General features: G+C 42.7%; 1 protein-coding gene across 1 annotated transcript in view; it reads right to left on the minus strand.

The window, feature by feature from the left end:
- Window positions 1-18,314, minus strand: part of hinfp (histone H4 transcription factor) — a 72,802-nt gene that overhangs the window by 23,315 nt on the left and 31,173 nt on the right. Inside the window, 2 exon segments of the mRNA XM_060912333.1 lie at window positions 6,452-6,572; window positions 7,326-7,403. Of these exon segments, the coding sequence (XP_060768316.1) occupies window positions 6,452-6,572; window positions 7,326-7,403 (199 nt within the window).

The raw sequence follows: 18,314 nt of genomic DNA on the forward strand, positions 1-18,314 counted from the left end.
TCATCGCTCACTACAGAATTCCAGACTGCCTCTGCAAGCAACATCAGTACATTTAGATAGAACTCGATGCCAACGGCGCTGATGGGGATGCCTCCGCCCGGTAGACTACACGCCTTATTAAGTTGTGAGTTGGGGATGGACATTTGACCTCACAGTAATCTTGACCTGGTGAAATTACCTGTATTAGCCTTGGAGATATTGTGTTCACAAGGTTTTCGGACAGACATTTGACTTCACAGTGACCTTGACCTTAGACCTTTTGATCTCAAAATCTAATCAGTTCATGTTTGTTCCAAAGCGCACAAATGGTGAAAGTCTGGTGAAATTCCTTTCATTAGCCTTTGAGATATCGTATTCACAAGGTTTCGGGATGGATGCACGCACGGACAGATGGACAACCCGAAAACATGATGCCTCCTGCACCTTATGGTGGCAGAGGCATAAAAACTGGGCGTAGGGAGCTTCAAGAAATGGGTTTCCATGGCTGAGCAGATGTATACTCAGCTGGAGTGGTGTAAAGCATGCCGCATTCCACTGAACCAGTGGAAAAGTGGTCCCTGGAGTCTGAATTATGCTTCACTATCCGGCAGCCTGACAGACAAATTTAGCTTTGGCAGCTGCCAGGAGAATACTAATGCCAGTAAAGTTTGGTGGAGCAAGGATAATGGTCTGGGGTGGTTTTTCCAGGTTGGGGCGAGGCCCTTTAGATCCAGTCAAGGGGGATGTTAATGCTACAGCATGCAGAGACAGTGTAAGTGGTTAGCACTGTTGCCTCACAGCAAGAAGGGTCTGGGTTTGAGCCCAGCGGTGGCCTTTGTGTGTGGACTTTGCATGTTCTCCCCATGTCTGCATGGGTTTCCTCCAGGTGCTCCGGTTCCCCCCCCCCACAGTCCAAAGGCATGCAGTTTGGTTAACGTGGGGTGGCCTTGGGCTGAGGTGCCCTTGGGCAAGGTACTTAACCCCTGACTGCTCCCTGGGTGCTGTAGTATGGCTGCCCACTGCTCTGGGTGCGCGCATGCGCGTGTGTTCACTGCTTCAGATGAGTTAAATGCAGAGGATGAATCTCACTGTGCTTGAAGTGTGCATGTGACAAAGCTCTCTTTCTTTCATTTTAGATAGTTTTATGCTTCCATAAAATGCCAATATTTTGGAGATGGGGCTTTTTGTTTCAACAGGACTGTGCCCCTGTGCACCAAGCGAGGTCCTTAAAGACATAGTTTGACATGGAAAACCTCCAGGAGACCTGCACAGAACATCTTTGGGATGAACCGGAACGTCGACTGAGAGCCAGGTCTCCTTGCTCAATATCGGTGGCTGACTTTTTTGACTCTTGACTAAAAGGGCACAAATTCCAATAGACAGACTATAAAATCACTTCAAAACAGACTGAAGGCTGTTATAGCCAAGAAGGGGGCGAAGGGACTGGGGGAGTAACTCCATACGGGACGCGCCACCACAAAATGATTCCAGTGTAGCAAATGATCATTCTGAGATACTGTGATTTTTTTTGACATGCTCTCATTTCAAACGACCAAATGTATCGCTTTGTAAATTTGCCATAAATAATAATGCCTTAATCTGTAATGTATCTGTTACCAAAATATTGTACTCTAAACCAACCAATAAATATGATTTTGGAGGTCAAATAAGTGTGTGCTATGCATTAATTTCAATTTGCATATCAAAAGTTTACAGCTGATTTTCTCCAAACTTGATTTTCTGTTAAGATGATCATATCAAACCTTTTTGCTAATTTCTCTGGATTGGCTGCATTCACTAACAAATGACCTCTTATTTTAAAGATAATTAATTGTACATATAGAATATCCAATAAACCAAATGCTCATTTTTTGACCAAATGGACTCCTCGTGGTCAGGCCTTCACGTACTTTTTTGCATTACAGTCCCTGTGTCCGAAATCGCTCACTCGTTCACTACTCCCTATATAGGGAATTACTATATAGAGGACTACATAGAGAGCTCATTGGTAAAATGAAAAAACGCTTTCGGACACTAGTCCGTCGCGCTGGTATTTACGTCATTACTGTCGCACAATTAAAACGTGCCAGATCAGGCAGCTGGTGGGTTTTCAAAGTAATAAATACATGCATGTATTTTTGTGATAAGTACATATCAGAGCGTATTTCCAACATTAATAAACACAAAGTGCCTGCATCTTTCAGTTCTTTTAAATCAAGGCTGAATACTTTCTTCTTTGCCGCTGCCTTTTATTAAATCAAATTTGAGACTTTTAATTAGATTTCTTTCAGCACGACTGCAATGCATGATGGGATATATTGCTTTGGTTAGTGACCATCGGTTGTACACTACTTTTCGTGATGCATTGTGGGATACTTTGAATGCACTCTATAGGGTGTAAATAATCCTCGGTATCATTTCGGACAGCACTACAAAAGGGCGTCCTCGCTATATAGTGAGCAATTTCGGACACAGGAAGTGTGTCTTACTAAGACAACGAGATCAACTGTGAGCGACTGCTCACTTACAGTGGTGCTTGAAAGTTTGTGAACCCTTTAGAATTTTTTATATTTCTGCATAAATATGACCTAAAACATCATTAGATTTTCACACAAGTCCTAAAAGTAGATAAAGAGAACCCAGTTAAACAAATGAGACAAAAATATTATACTTGGTCATTTATTTACTGAGGAAAATGATCCAATATTACATATCTGTGAGTGGCAAAAGTATGTGAACCTCTAGGATTAGCAGTTAATTTGAAGGTGAAATTAGAGTCAGGGGTTTTCAATCCATGGGATGACAATCAGGTGTGAGCGGGCACCCTGTTTTATTTAAAGAACAGGGATCTATCAAAGTCTGATCTTCACAACACATGTTTGTGGAAGTGTATCATGGCACGAACCAAGGAGATTTCTGAGGACCTCAGAAAAAGCGTTGCTGATGCTCATCAGGCTGGAAAAGGTTATAAAACCATCTCTAAAGAGTTTGGACTCCACCAATCCACAGTCAGACAGATTGTGTACAAATGGAGGAAATTCAAGACCATTGTTACCCTCCCCAGGAGTGGTTGACCAACAAAGATCACTCCAAGAGCAAGGCGTGTAATAGTCGGTGAGGTCACAAAGGACCCCAGGGTAACTTCTAAGCAACTGAAGGCCTCTCTCACATTGGCTAAAGTTAAATGTTCATGAGTCCACCATCAGGAGAACACTGAACAACAATGGTGTGCATGGCAGGGTTGCAAGGAGAAAGCCACTGCTCTCCAAAAAGAACATTACTGCTAGTCTGCAGTTTGCTAAAGATCATGTGGACAAGCCAGAAGGCTATTGGAACAATTTTTGTGGACGGATGAGACCAAAATAGAATTTTTTGGTTTAAATGAGAAGCATTATGTTTGGAGAAAGGAAAACACTGCATTCCAGCATAAGAACCTTATCCTATCTGTGAAACATGGTGGTGGTAGTATCATGGTCTGGGCCTGTTTTGCTGCATCTGGGCCAGGACGGCTTGCCATCATTGATGGAACAATGAATTCTGAATTATACCAGCGAATTCTAAAGGAAAATGTCAGGACATCTGTCCATGAACTGAATCTCAAGAGAAGGTGGGTCATGCAGCAAGACAACGACCCTAAGCACACAAGTCGTTCTACCAAAGAATGGTTAAAGAAGAATAAAGTTAATGTTTTGGAATGGCCAAGTCAAAGTCCTGACCTTAATCCAATCAAAATGTTGTGGAAGGACCTGAAGCGAGCAGTTCATGTGAGGAAACCCACCAACATCCCAGAGCTGAAGCTGTTCTGTACGGAGGAATGGGCTAAAATTCCTCCAAGCCGGTGTGCAGGACTGATCAACAGTTACCAGAAACATTTAGTTGCAGTTATTGCTGCACAAGGGGGTCACACCAGATACTGAAAGCAAAGGTTCACATACTTTTGCCACTCACAGATAAGTAATACTGGATCATTTTCCTCAATAAATAAATGACCAAGTATAATATTTTTGTCTCATTTGTTTAACTGGGTTCTCTTTATCTACTTTTAGGACCTGTGTGAAAATCTGATCATGTTTTAGGTCATATTTATGCAGAAATAGAAAAATTTCTAAAGGGTTCACAAACTTTCAAGCACCACTGTACGCATCCCCCCGCCGCTCTCGCTTGTATCGGAATGCAAGCGATCAAAGGAGTAGGAAACTTATTATGAATGTTGACCTCGACAAATAATTAACCCTGAAACGAGTAAGTAAAGAGCGGCGTCTCTCCCCAGGGGTTTCAAATAGCATCCTGGTAAACTGTCATTTTCAAACAGCATTTTGCTTCTTGAAATACAGGGAGTGCAGAATTATTAGGCAAATGAGTATGTTGACCACATTACCCTCTCTATGCATGTTGGCCTACTCCAAGCTGCATAGGCTTGAAAGCCTCCTACCAATTAAGCATACCAAGTGATGTGCATCTCTGTAATGAAAAGGGGTGTGGTCTAATGACATCAACACCCTATATCAGGTGTGCAAAATTATTAGGCAACTTCCTTTCCTTTGGCAAAATGGGTCAGAAGAGGGATTTGACGGACTCAGAAAAGTCAAAAATAGTGACACATATTGCAAAGGGATGGAGCACTCTTAAAATTGCCCAGCTTTTGAAGCGTGACCATCGAACAATCAAGCGCTTCATTCAAAATAGTCAACAGGGTCGCAAGAAGCGCGTTGAAAAAAAAAAGGCGCAAACTAACTGCCCGTGAACTGAGGAAAGTCAAGCGTGAAGCTGCCAAGATGCCACTCACCACCAGTTTTGCCATATTTCAGAGCTGCAACATCACTGGAGTGTCAAAAAGCACAAGGTGTGCAATACTCAGGGACACGGCCAAGGTAACAAAGGCTGAAAAACGACCACCACTGAACAAGACACACAAGATGAAACGTCAAGACTGGGCCAAGAAGTATCACAAGACTGATTTTTCTAAGGTCTTATGGACAGATGAAATGAGAGTGAGTCTTGATGGGCCAGATGGATGGGCTCGTGGCTGGATCAGCAAAGGGCAGAGAGCTCCAGTCCGACTCAGACGCCAGCAAGGTGGAGGTGGGGTACTGGTATGGGCTGGTATCATCAAAGATGAGCTTGTGGGACCTTTTCGGGTTGAGGATGGCGTCAAGCTCAACTCCCAGTCCTATTGTCAGTTTTTGGAAGACACCTTCTTCAAGCAGTGGTACAGGAAGAAGTCAGCATCCTTCAAGAAAAACATGATTTTCATGCAGGACAATGCTCCATCACACGCATCCAAGTACTCCATAGCATGGCTGGCCAGAAAGGGTCTAAAGGAAGAAAGATTAATGACGTGGCCTCCTTGTTCACCTGATCTGAACCCCATAGAAAACCTGTGGTCCCTCATCAAATGTGAGATCTACAAGGAGGGGAAACAGTACACATCTCTGAACAGTGTCTGGGAGGCTGTGGTTGCTGCTGCACGCAATGTTGATCGCAAACAGATCAAAACACTGACCGAATCCATGGATGGCAGGCTTTTGAGTGTCCTTGTAAAGAAAGGCGGCTATATTAGTCACTGATTTGTTTTTTTGTTTGTTTTTGAATGCCAGCAATGTATATTAGTGAATGTTGAGTTGTTATATTGGTTTCCCTGGTGAAAATAAATGAGTGAAATGGGTATATGTTTGTTTTTTGTTAAGTTGCCTAATAATTATGCACAGTTACAGTCACCTGCACACACAGATATCCTCCTAAGATAGCTAAAACTAAGAAAGCCCTACTCCAACTTCCAAAAATACTCAGCTTTGATATTTATGAGTCTTTTGGGTTCATCAAGAACATAGTTGTTTTTCAATAATAAAACTAATCCTCAAAAATACAACTTGCCTAATAATTCTGCACTCCCTGTAGCGTCAAAAATCCACCCTATATGTTTCGTAAATACATTGTCGGTAAACAGGAAGTTGATGTGGGACAGACCTGAAAAAACCGGTATACACGGTATAGAATCCCAAGCTGAAGCTCGGTACCAAGTGGTTATGATTTGTGGCTGCTGAGAAAAAGGGCGTTTCGGACGGATGGACAGAGGTAAACCAGTATCCCTCCCCCTTTGGAGCGGGGGTATAATAATAATAATAATAAAAAACTGGATTATACCTTATAATACATTCAAAAACACACTGCTGAGTCTATACTGTGACATGATTAACTATTGTCCTGCATCACTTTCGATGCCATGCTTACTTTTTGAAAGATTACCCAGAATGCCCAGAACACACAAGAACTGTAAGCTGCTTGAGGACTTGTGCCATAAAGATTCCTATACTTATCGAATATCACAGTCTTCGGTACGAAGCCCTGCCAAAAGATACACCCGTATTCAAACCACCAAGCATTTTCTTTAACCAGTACAACCCTAACCCACTGTGTTACTGAAAGCATGCTTTCCTTGTGAACAAAGCGCGCACACACGTCATTTTGTTACCTGTACTCGCAGTAGTCGCAGCTGTAGGGTTTCTCGTTGCTGTGGCGAAATTTGATGTGGTTCCTCAGAGAGGATGGTGAGGGGCAGGTCATGTCACACAGCGGACACTTATAATGGTTTACTGTTCAGACACAGAACACGTCCCATAAGCTATGCCTGATGTATAAAACAAGTGTGTATACCAATTCCTAAAGACGTTTAATCATGCTAATCTTGACTAATAACGTTTAATAATGTAAAGGATGGCTTTAAAACACACAAAAAGTACGCTGTCCTCTAGAATTATTGGCACCCTTCAGTGATCATTTTAAACATGCGCTCAGTCCCCAACAACTCTACTGTCCTGTTTCCCTTGAGGCATAAATGAGGTCGTGCACCTTATTTACCATTTCTAAACGCAGGGGTGCCAATAACTGCGAGACACAGTTTCGTTAAAAATCATGAGGGTTTATTTTGTTAGAATAAATTTACTGAAGTGACCGTCACTGTGAGTTGAACCTAATTAACCACAAACACATTTTTCCAATTAAACATAATTCTTGTTTTAGCACTATTAATGCGCATTCACATGTACAGATATATATATTTTTATCATTACATTCTTCTCTGTATATTGTATCGTCAGGTTGTTCTTGGAAATTTTTTTTTAATTCTATTTTACGTTGGACAGTGTCTTTCTTTCTGCATGTCTGATAAATTGCTGCTGTAACAAAATTTCCCGGCTTGGGATCGATTAAGTAAATCTGTCTATTTACCAAGAGTGCCAATAATTATGGAGTTAACTTTTTAAAGTTTAAAAAAAAAAAAAAAAAAAAAAAAAAAAAAAAGTTATTTGGGCCACTAATTCAATGCACAGCAAAGACATGGAACATACCATGATTCCTCATGTGATCTCTCAGCAGCCTCTCAGTGGCAAAGCGCTTCGAGCAATGAGAGCACTGAAACCTTTGTCCTACAGACGGCAGTTTACCAACAATAAAGATGACGGATAAAGAGAGATAAGTCAGTGTTAATATTTCCATCATCAATGATTTAAGTTTATTAAAAAAAAAACCCCACTGAGCATAAAGGTCAACAAGTGTCAACATTAAAACAGGAAAAAAAATTAAAGACAATCAGTACATTAAGAAATAAATATGCATATCTTCTAATACCATAAAAAAAGCTCGTTACAGTAACAGTAAATAAATATTCTATCCACGTTCACTGGATATGAGCAATCACGCACTAATTGGCTACACTAGGGGGTTCTCAACCTTTTCTACTTTAAAGGAGAGACGCAGAACCATGGTCTCACTTTGTTTATAAATGCCTTGAGACCTCAAGAATGGCACAGGAATAGTTTTAAGCGTTAACAATAAATCTAATATAGTAATTTTTACGATTAAAATAATTCATATAGGTAGCAGTCTGAGTGAATGACCTTGACATCTGTGACATCACAGCAGGAAGTCTATCGGGCTCATCGCCATTTTCACTATACTAAAAACACAGAGCTGACTGCAACTCCGATCCTCCATTTTGAGCTAATTTATCGCCATGCCACGTAGATGTGTTGTTGGCGGGTGCAGGAACACGACAGAAGGTGGATTCACGTTGCATTCACGGCCCAAGAATGTTCAAACTGCAAAGATTTGGACGCGTTTTGCGAGAAGTTCACAGGCACATTTTACTGATGACTCGTATGAAACCTCTGATCTGTTGAGGAGCGCTGGCTATAAGCCCGTATTGAAAGAGGGTGCAGTACCAACAATTAAAGGAAAAGAAAACTACAAGAAAAGGAAAGCAAGTTCAGTTGCACCAGTTCTCCTAGAGTGTGAGCCGAGCAGTAATGGCAGAGTACTCAGTATGGAGAATGAGTGGACCAGTCATCAGATTTTTGTAGGCAATGGAGTAGGTTGAGTTTTGTTTGAGCTCTTGTCGAACTTTTGTTTTATTTTAACTTAATAAGCACTTTTCATAACGAAATACTGGTAAACCTGCTTCTTACACATTCTTTAAGTTAAACGTACATGTCTGCGTGTAGATGGCGGCAAATCTGCGTAAATATAAATTTGCCAAGTTAACTAAAACTAGGCCCAACACCGCCTCGTCCACGAGTTCCACCGTCTCCCCGGGCCCGAAGCCCCTGCCAAACAGCCAAGAGATGGATGTTGAAACCCTGAAGTCGGATATCCTTCTTTCACCAAGGACTGACATTGGAGCAGCGATCAAAGCTGAGCTGAAAGGCACACTTGCTGAGGATTTCGACTTTCTTAAGAATGAGTTACAAGTGATGAAAGTAGAAATAAAGAACAACACGGCCGCAATTCACTCCATAATTGACCAGATGAAAGCTACAATTAAAGAGGTGGAAGGTGGGCTAACGACCTGGGCGGACGAGGTGGCAGTTTTACAGACTACGGTGAGTGACCTGGCAGCAGAGGTGGCTGGACTCCGAAATAAGTGTGAGGACATGGAGGGAAGACTGAGGAGCTGTAACATCAGGATCCTGGGGTGGTGGAAACAACTGGATCAAGTTCTACAACATCGGTCTCAAAGCTACTAAGAGAAGCGCTGCAGATGGATAGAGAGGTGCTTGTGGACCGCTCTCACAGAAGTCGGGTCCCGAGAGGAAGGATGGGAAACCACGCGCCATCATAGCCAAACTCCACTGCTACCAGGACCGCGTTGAGGTGCTGAGCCGGGCACGCTTCTGAGCCCTGCTCCGGCTCAATGGTGAGGCAATTGCTATCTTTCCTGATTATACTATGAGTGTCGCCAAGGCCAGGACGGCATTTAATGAGGTCAGGAAGCTGCTCCGTAACCGGCAGGGGGTCCGGTACGGCATCCTGTTCCCAGCCCGTCTCCGCATCACGTTCAACGGAGAAGAAAAGGAGTTCACGGATGCAAGCAAAGTGATGAGCTACGTCAAGAAGAACATCATCTCTAGAGCCGAGGGTTGAGAGTAATATAGCCCTGGATAAATCATCGTCTCTGAACTTTGACAGGACGATATTTGTTCAAAAAGACTTTTGAAGTAGGATGATCAACACTGCGGTTTTATTTTTGTTATATATGGACTGATGGAGTTTTCCAGGCATTCATTTTATTTTTTCTACAGTAGTGTCTGGACATGCAGTTGTTGTTTTCGTTTATAAGGCCTTGGCACAGTCTTGGATTTAACTTGGGTTGTACAGTATTTACATGAACGTCAGAGCTTCATTTATTTTCCGTTTGGGCTAATGGGTGGGAATTTTCCAGGCCATATTTCATATGCAGCAGGTTATTTTTGAAGTGACTTTTGTTTATAGTTATTCTCATCCACATTATTGGTTCATGTGCTGCTGCTACAGTAGTTGTTTTGTGATGGGATGCGCTTTTTGAATTTACTTTCTATATCAGGGGTTCGACGGGAGCCGTAGGCTCTATAGAGTTTCTCCACACAAGCACAATGTGCGGATTTGTTTTGGAAGGGTACGGTGTGCACCTTGTTCCTGTAGGTGCTGAGCGGGGTGGGATGGGTGTGGGGCTATGGGGAGGGTGTACCAGACTGTGTTGTTTATTACACTTAACTTGCCAGACGTCTGTTTTATGGCTCATCTGCTGTCATGTTGGGCTCAGATATTCAACTTTTTCCCCCTCACTATGTCTGATATCAATACTCTCAGAGGGTCAGATGGTAGTATGGTTAACTTCGTGAGCTGGAATGTCAAGTCACTTAAGCATCCTTGAAAACGAAAAAAGTATTTACACATCTGAAACAGCTTAATATAAATATTGCATTTCTTCAGGAGACACATCTACGGACAGTGGACCATTCTCGATTGAGAGGGGAGCGGGCAGGGGAGCAGCTATATTAATTGATAGAAATACACCGTTTACGATGACAAGCGTAGAGGCTGACCCCGCTGGGCGCTATGTTATTGTTGTAGGGCAAATTTATACATTCCCTGTCATCTTGGCCAATGCTTATGCACAAAATTGGGACGATTCAATGTTCACCAATTTTTTCCTCCCGCTTACCAAATATGACATCGCATTACCTTATCCTTGGCGGTGACATGAACTGGACGCTCTCCCGTGTTAGATTGTAGTTCACCCAGATCATTGTCCCTGTCTAGGTCGGCACGCTCCATCCTGCTTTTCCTCGAATCATATGGAGTAGTGGACGTGTGGCGTTTTCATAACTCTGCTTCTATCGCTACGTTCACACTTCAAGGCTTAATGCTCAATTCCGATTTTTTTGTGAAATCCGATTTTTTTGTGAGGTCGTTCACATTAACAAATATATGCGACTTGTATGTGATCCTCAGTATGAACGAAAAGCAACCTAAAAGTGTTCTGCATGCGCATTGCAGGATACGACGACGTCACACGCAGTGAGCATGGCCAGTGTTTACGGAAGTAAAACCGCCCGGTTGCAGTATGACCCATCCAATCTAGCTTGAATAGCTGTATCCCCCCAAATGGAAATCAGCTCCCTAACCTCTGCGTCCTTCCATTGAGAAGATTCAGAACCTTCACAGCCCGAAGCGTCCCTCGCATTGATGTCATGCGCAGGGGCGCAGATACGTTTTTTTGAACTGGGGGGGACAAAAAACTGGGGGGAACAAAGCTGCCAGCAAACCAACCCCAACCCCGATATGCCTGTCAAACTTGTTGTGGGTTACCATAGCAACCAAGCTCGAGCTCGCAACCTGTGCAGTCTGCGCAGCTCAACCATCCGAATATCAGTCTTTGTTTTGTTTTATGTGAGTTGTTGCAACTATGTATACACTGCCGTGCACCTCAATAAACCGAATGGTAATTAGCCTTTTGATTTTTCCGTGAGGTTTGCCTTATGCAAAGAAAGACAGCATAGACGTTTTTTCCTCCCTATAAGTGGGGGGGGGGGACCGAGCGAGGTGAATTTAAATCTGGGTGGGACGAGTCCCACCCTCTATCTGCGCCCGTGATTATGCGCCATGTTGTAACTTTTTTTGAGAGACCCGCTGCCTACTTCAGCGCAGAATAGTGACGTTTGTGGCTTGTTGATGACGTGTAAGTCGGATGAATGCGACCTGGCAGTTCAGACTGAAGTCGCATATGAAAAGAGCGGATAGGAATCGGAATTAGGACCACATATCCAAACGGCCTGGGTCGGATTTGAAAAAAAAAAAAAAAAAAAATCGGATCTGTGTCGTTCATATTGTCAATAAAAGATCGGATACAGGTCACATATGGGCGAAAAGATCGGATTTGAGTCACTTCAGCCTGCAGTGTGAACGTAGCCTAAGAGTTACTCATTTTTCTCCTCGGTTCATAACACATACTCCTGTACAGACTATTTCTTTTTGGACAAAAGACTACTTCCCCTCATAACCAAATGTGAATATGGACCCATAGTTATTTCAGATCACTACCCCTTGACTATGGCTATGCGCATCCCAGATACACAATCCAGTTATTGCCCTTGGAGACTCAATCCTTTGCTTCAGTCAGACGACGCTTTTACTAGTTTTATCGCATCTGAAACTTTTGTTTTTAGATACTAATCAAACACCTGGAATGTCTTCTCTAACTGTTTGGGAGGCATTTAAGGCATATTTACGAGGTCAGGTCATCTCATTTCGTGCCAATCAGAGGAAAGTAAGCACTGCTCGACTTAAAGATTGGCGGAAGAGATTCTTAAGCTAGATAGGTTACATAGCCATCTTCCTTCTGCAGACTCAATGAAAAAGCGTACGTCACCGCAGACGGAGTTTGATCTTTTATCAACAAGACAGGCTGAGTATCTTATCTCTAAATCACGACATGGGTCTTATGAGCACGGGGAAAAGGCTGGACGGATTCTCGCTCACCAGTTGAGACAGAGAACTGCTAATCAGACCATCCCTGAAATAAATGATGAGCAGGGCTCGAAATGTACAGATAGTCTTAAAATTAACTCCTGTTTTCAAACTTTTTATATCACTATACGTACAGTTCCAGCTCATCTGTAGACCCTTCTGTATCGGAAGACTTTAAGACCCTGCATGTACCGTCCTTAGATCCAGGGGAGGCTGCAGGAGGACCTCTCAGCCGGGGAGATAGCATCAGCGATCGGCTCTATGCAAAGCGGCAAATCCCCAGGACTGGATGGTTATCCAACAGATTTTTATAAAAAGTTTTCAAGACAACTGTCCCCTTTGTTACTGTTGGTTTACAAGGAGTCAGTCTCATTGAAAGCTACCATCTACTATGCACGAAGCAGTTATCTCCTTAAGAAAGACAAGAACCCCCTTGAGTGTAGCTCGTAGCATCCAATTCCTTTACTAAATACAGATGTTAAAATCCTTGCTAAAACTTTGGCGCGTCGCCTGGAGGGGGTTCTTCCATCTGTCATATCACCAGACCAAACAGGTTTTATTAGGAATTGTTACTCCTTTTTTAATATCAGACGTCTTCTCAATATCCTCTATAGCAGGGGTGTCAAACCTGATCCATAAAGGGCCGTGTGGCTGCAGGTTTTCATTCCAGCCATGCAGCAGCACCCTGATTTGGCTTATTCAATCAACTGACACACCCACCCTTTAATCAAGGGTGGGTGTGGCTGCAAGTATTTGACTGTGTGAAGACAGTTCAGTTGATTGAATGAGCCAAGTCAGGTGTGCTGCTGCATGGCTGGAATGAAAACCTGCAGCCACATGGCCCTTTATGGATCAGGTTTGACACCCCTGCTCTATAGCCCTTCTCCACCTGGTACCTCAGAATTAGTGCTCTCACTCGACGCTGAAAAGGCATTTGACCAGGTGGAGTGGGGCTCTCTTTTCAGCACACTGGAGAGGTTTGGATTTGGTCCCAGATTCATACAGTATCATAGGTCAAACTTTTATATACATCTCCGAGGACTGCTGTACGTACTACTAATAATCTGTCCACCTACTTCGAGCTCCAGCGTGGTACAAGGCAGGGATGTCCTTTGTCGCCACTGCTGTTTGCCGCTGCAATGGAACCACTTGCTTTGGCGCCGAGACAGAATGCTGATATCAGGGGGATCCAGCATAAAGTTTCACTTTATGCAGATATGCTACTATTCATTTCACAGCCCCTTCTGAGTCTCCCTAAATTAATGGTCCTACTCGAAGATTTTGGCAAAATATCGGGCTACAAGGTCAATAATCAGAAAAGTGAACTGATGCCTGTTGGTGAGGGGGCAGGCCAGGTACCCCTAGACTCATTTCCTTTTAAAATTAGTCCAAAGAAATTCAAGTATCTTGGGGTGTGGGTTACACACAGACAAACACTTATATTTAGCTAATTATCAGCCTTGGTTATCTAATCTAAAGCAAGATATTGAGCAGTGGGACCCCCCTGCCTCTCTCCCTGCGGGGCAGAATTAATACTATAAAGAGGAGTGTGCTGCCTACATTTTTATATGTTTTCCAGTGTCGCTTACAAAATCCTTATTTCCCCAAAACAAAATCAGATAACAGCCTTTATTTGGAACAAAAAGCCACCACGGATCAAAAGACGTATACTAGACAGACCTCAAGCGAAGGGAGGGATGGCACTCCCAAACTTCATGTACTACTACTGGGCGGCTAACATAAGATCGCTGCTGTACTGGATGGGGGAAAGTTCTATGGCCCCCGGATGGACAATTATGGAGGGGGCATCCATTGGATCCACCTCCCTAGCGGCCCTACTGTGTGCTAAACTACCATTCACACAACCTCTGTCTAGCTTTACCTCTAATCCAGTTGTTGTACACTCAATTAAAATTTGGAATCAGTTTAGAAGATCTTTCTCTCTTAGGGACCCGTCATTTACTGGGCCAATTGCAAATCACCTGTTTATCCCATCATTGATGGATAAGACATTCGATATTTGGTCTAGAAAGGGGGCTGTCTTATGGTCTGATCTCTATGTTGGTGTTTTTGTCTCATTTCTGTATTCACTGCTCGAATATGACATTCCCAGGTCACATTTTTACAACCCCGATTCCAAAAAAGTTGGGACAAAGTACAAATTGTAAATAAAAACGGAATGCAATGATGTGGAAGTTTCAAAATTCCATATTTTATTCAGAATAGAACATAGATGACATATCAAATGTTTAAACTGAGAAAATGTATCATTTAAAGAGAAAAATTAGGTGAGTTTAAATTTCATGACAACATCTCAAAAAAGTTGGGACAAGGCCATGTTTACCACTGTGAGACATCCCCTTTTCTCTTTACAACAGTCTGTAAACGTCTGGGGACTGAGGAGACAAGTTGCTCAAGTTTAGGGATAGGAATGTTAACCCATTCTTGTCTAATGTAGGATTCTAGTTGCTCAACTGTCTTAGGTCTTTTTTGTCGTATCTTCCGTTTTATGATGCACCAAATGTTTTCTATGGGTGAAAGATCTGGACTGCAGGCTGGCCAGTTCAGTACCCGGACCCTTCTTCTACGCAGCCATGATGCTGTAATTGATGCAGTATGTGGTTTGGCATTGTCATGCTGGAAAATGCAATGTCTTCCCTGAAAGAGACGTCGTCTGGATGGGAGCATATGTTGCTCTAGAACCTGGATATACCTTTCAGCATTGATGGTGTCTTTCCAGATGTGCAAGCTGCCCATGCCACACGCACTAATGCAACCCCATACCATCAGAGATGCAGGCTTCTGAACTGAGCGCTGATAACAACTTGGGTCATCCTTCTCCTCTTTAGTCCGAATGACACAGCGTCCCTGATTTCCATAAAGAACTTCAAATTTTGATTCGTCTGACCACAGAACAGTTTTCCACTTTGCCACAGTCCATTTTAAATGAGCCTTGGCCCAGAGAAGACGTCTGCGCTTCTGGATCAAGTTTAGATACGGCTTCTTCTTTGAACTATAGAGTTTTAGCTGGCAACGGCGGATGGCACGGTGAATTGTGTTCACAGATAATGTTCTCTGGAAATATTCCTGAGCCCATTTTGTGATTTCCAATACAGAAGCATGCCTGTATGTGATGCAGTGCCGTCTAAGGGCCCGAAGATCACGGGCACCCAGTATGGTTTTCCGGCCTTGACCCTTATGCACAGAGATTCTTCCAGATTCTCTGAATCTTTTGATGATATTATGCACTGTAGATGATGATATGTTCAAACTCTTTGCAATTTTACACTGTGGAACTCCTTTCTGATATTGCTTTCTGATATCCACCATTTGTCGGTGCAGAATTAGGGGGATTGGTGATCCTCTTCCCATCTTTACTTCTGAGAGCCGCTGCCACTCCAAGATGCTCTTTTTATACCCAGTCATGTTAATGACCTATTGCCAATTGACCTAATGAGTTGCAATTTGGTCCTCCAGCTGTTCCTTTTTTGTACCTTTAACTTTTCCAGCCTCTTATTGCCCCTGTCCCAACTTTTTTGAGATGTGTTGCTGTCATGAAATTTCAAATGAGCCAATATTTGGCATGAAATTTCAAAATGTCTCACTTTCGACATTTGATATGTTGTCTATGTTCTATTGTGAATACAATATCAGTTTTTGAGATTTGCAAATTATTGCATTGTTTTTATTTACAATTTGTACTTTGTCCCAACTTTTTTGGAATCGGGGTTGTAATAAATATTTGCAGCTTAGAAACTTTGTAGCCTCAAATTCAGACATTTTCCTCATTGTGCCCTTCCGGTTCTTTGTTGGACTCGATTTTTAAATGTAAACTGGCCAGGAAGCAGACAATGAGTGTTATCTATGATTTACTTAGCATGATTTGACACCTTTAGATCTCCTTAAGAATAAATGGGAAACGGACTTAGGCGAATCAATTTCAGATAATAATTGGCGCAAAGTAATCCAAAGAATTTTCTCCTCCTCCATATGTCTCAGACATGCAGTTGTCCAATTTAAAATTGTTCACCGTCTGCATTGGTCGAAAGCTTGACTCTCCAAGATCAATTCCGACATAGATCCCACATGTGATCGATGCAGACAGGCTCCAGCTACTCTGTTGCACAATGTTTTGGACATGCCCGAAGCTGTACACATTTTGGCAATCTATATTTCAGACCTTTTCTAAGATATTAGGAAGAGTAGTGAGACCGGTTCCTCTTGTTGCAATGTTTGGGGTGACCCCGGAGGATACCCCTTTTAGATGGTGTGAAAATCAGCATGATGAGCTTCTGCACTCTCCTGGCTAGGAAATTAATATCGTTTAAATGGAAAGATCCTATTCCACCGATGTATAGTCATTGGATCAGAGAAGTCATGTGCCATCTTAAACTAGAAAAGATTAGATATACTGTCAGGGGAGTGACTAAGAAATTTTACAGAACCTGACAACCTTTTTTGTACATATGGATGCTGACAGCATTGCTATGCAACTTCCCCCCCCCATGGTGGTCTGGTTGTATAATGTGTATGTCCTCTGTCTGGTACTGGGTGGGGGATGTTGTATTTGTTCCTTTAGTGTTATGTTTGTATGTTTTTTTTTTTTTTTGTCTGTTAAGCCCCTTTGGGGCACTGTCCACTATTTGGAAACTTTAATAAAAAAAAAACCTTGATCAAAAAAACTCTGCTGGATATGCTTTTTTTTTTTTTTTTAATTCCCCCCCCCCCCCCCTTGCTGGAAATGCTTGCCTCAGCAGCAACATCTCGCCCTTACGTGGAAGAAGCGAATAAACGAAGAACTGAAAGTCAGATTTGTTTTGAAACAATTGGCCACAAGATCGGCCTTCAAGGAGCGACTCTCATTTGGTTACATAAACACACTCGTCGTTTACCTGCATTTAGATTAATACATGTAACTTGTGTTTAAGTTACCGGTATAAGATTATTTAATTTGCTTCAGAATGTGATTGTCTCAGTTCATCTGATTATTTAATTAGCCTTTTACGTTTTATCAGTGAAAATGCATGCATGGACATGTATGTTGCATAAGTAATAGCACCTATCCTGTTTTAATGAGAGTCACATGAGACCGCCAGTTCAATTCCATCCGATTCTCTAGACGGCTTTGTTCTCTGGCTTTATTTCTTAAGGTGGGGGCCTCTGTGGCCGACGTGTTACTATCGGATTCACTTTCTGATGGTTCAAACTGATACAGTTCTACGTGTATAGCAGCATGTACACACACTCCAATTTCAGGACTATCACAGTCAGATGTATTACTACCTGAGGAATCCAAAGAATAAATCTGAACAAAGACACCATTGCAACCACGCTCGCCTGCTGAGTCTGGCTTTAGTCTATAGACCCCTTTCACATGACGTCACCGCGCCACGAGATTTTGTTAGGCGCCATATTGGAAGACCAAGTACATGCACTCACAATATAAAACAAAGTACAAGCGAGAGTAAAGTGACACGATGGCTGATAATTCTGGTTATGTGAGTACATTACCAGCTGCAGAAAGGGCACGGTATGTGGAGAAACTGGCTGTGATTGATGGGTTTGACCCATATGATAAGACTCATGGCAAGGGAGAATGGAAACATAAGGAGGACCGGACACCAATTCTGCCATCTGTTTGCTACCCAGACATTGTAAACTATTTGTTGTTTACACCCAGTGCCTACACTCAGTGTTCGAACTATGCCGATATTTTCGGGAGGTCCCTTTTTTCCCCTTGGGGGGGGCGCTTGCGCTTGTCTCGGAGCGCGGATCTCCAAACACATGAGAAGCCTCTCTTACGCACATATCACGCGGACTCCACACACGCATCACGTCTGAAGTCATAACTCATCAGGGGAAATCGTGTCCACATTGGCATGTTCAAAAAACAACCTCGCGTCAACAATGATGATGATACACGCAAGAAAACAAACAAACAAACAAACAAAACAAAAAAAGCAGTCAGGCTACTCAACAACCAACCTGGCAGCAGTGAGCAAGCCCCAAACCATCCTAAATTATTATTATTATTATTAAATTGTAGAAGTGTG

Source organism: Neoarius graeffei, chromosome 28 (assembly GCF_027579695.1).
Source record: "Neoarius graeffei isolate fNeoGra1 chromosome 28, fNeoGra1.pri, whole genome shotgun sequence".
NCBI lineage: Eukaryota > Metazoa > Chordata > Actinopteri > Siluriformes > Ariidae > Neoarius > Neoarius graeffei.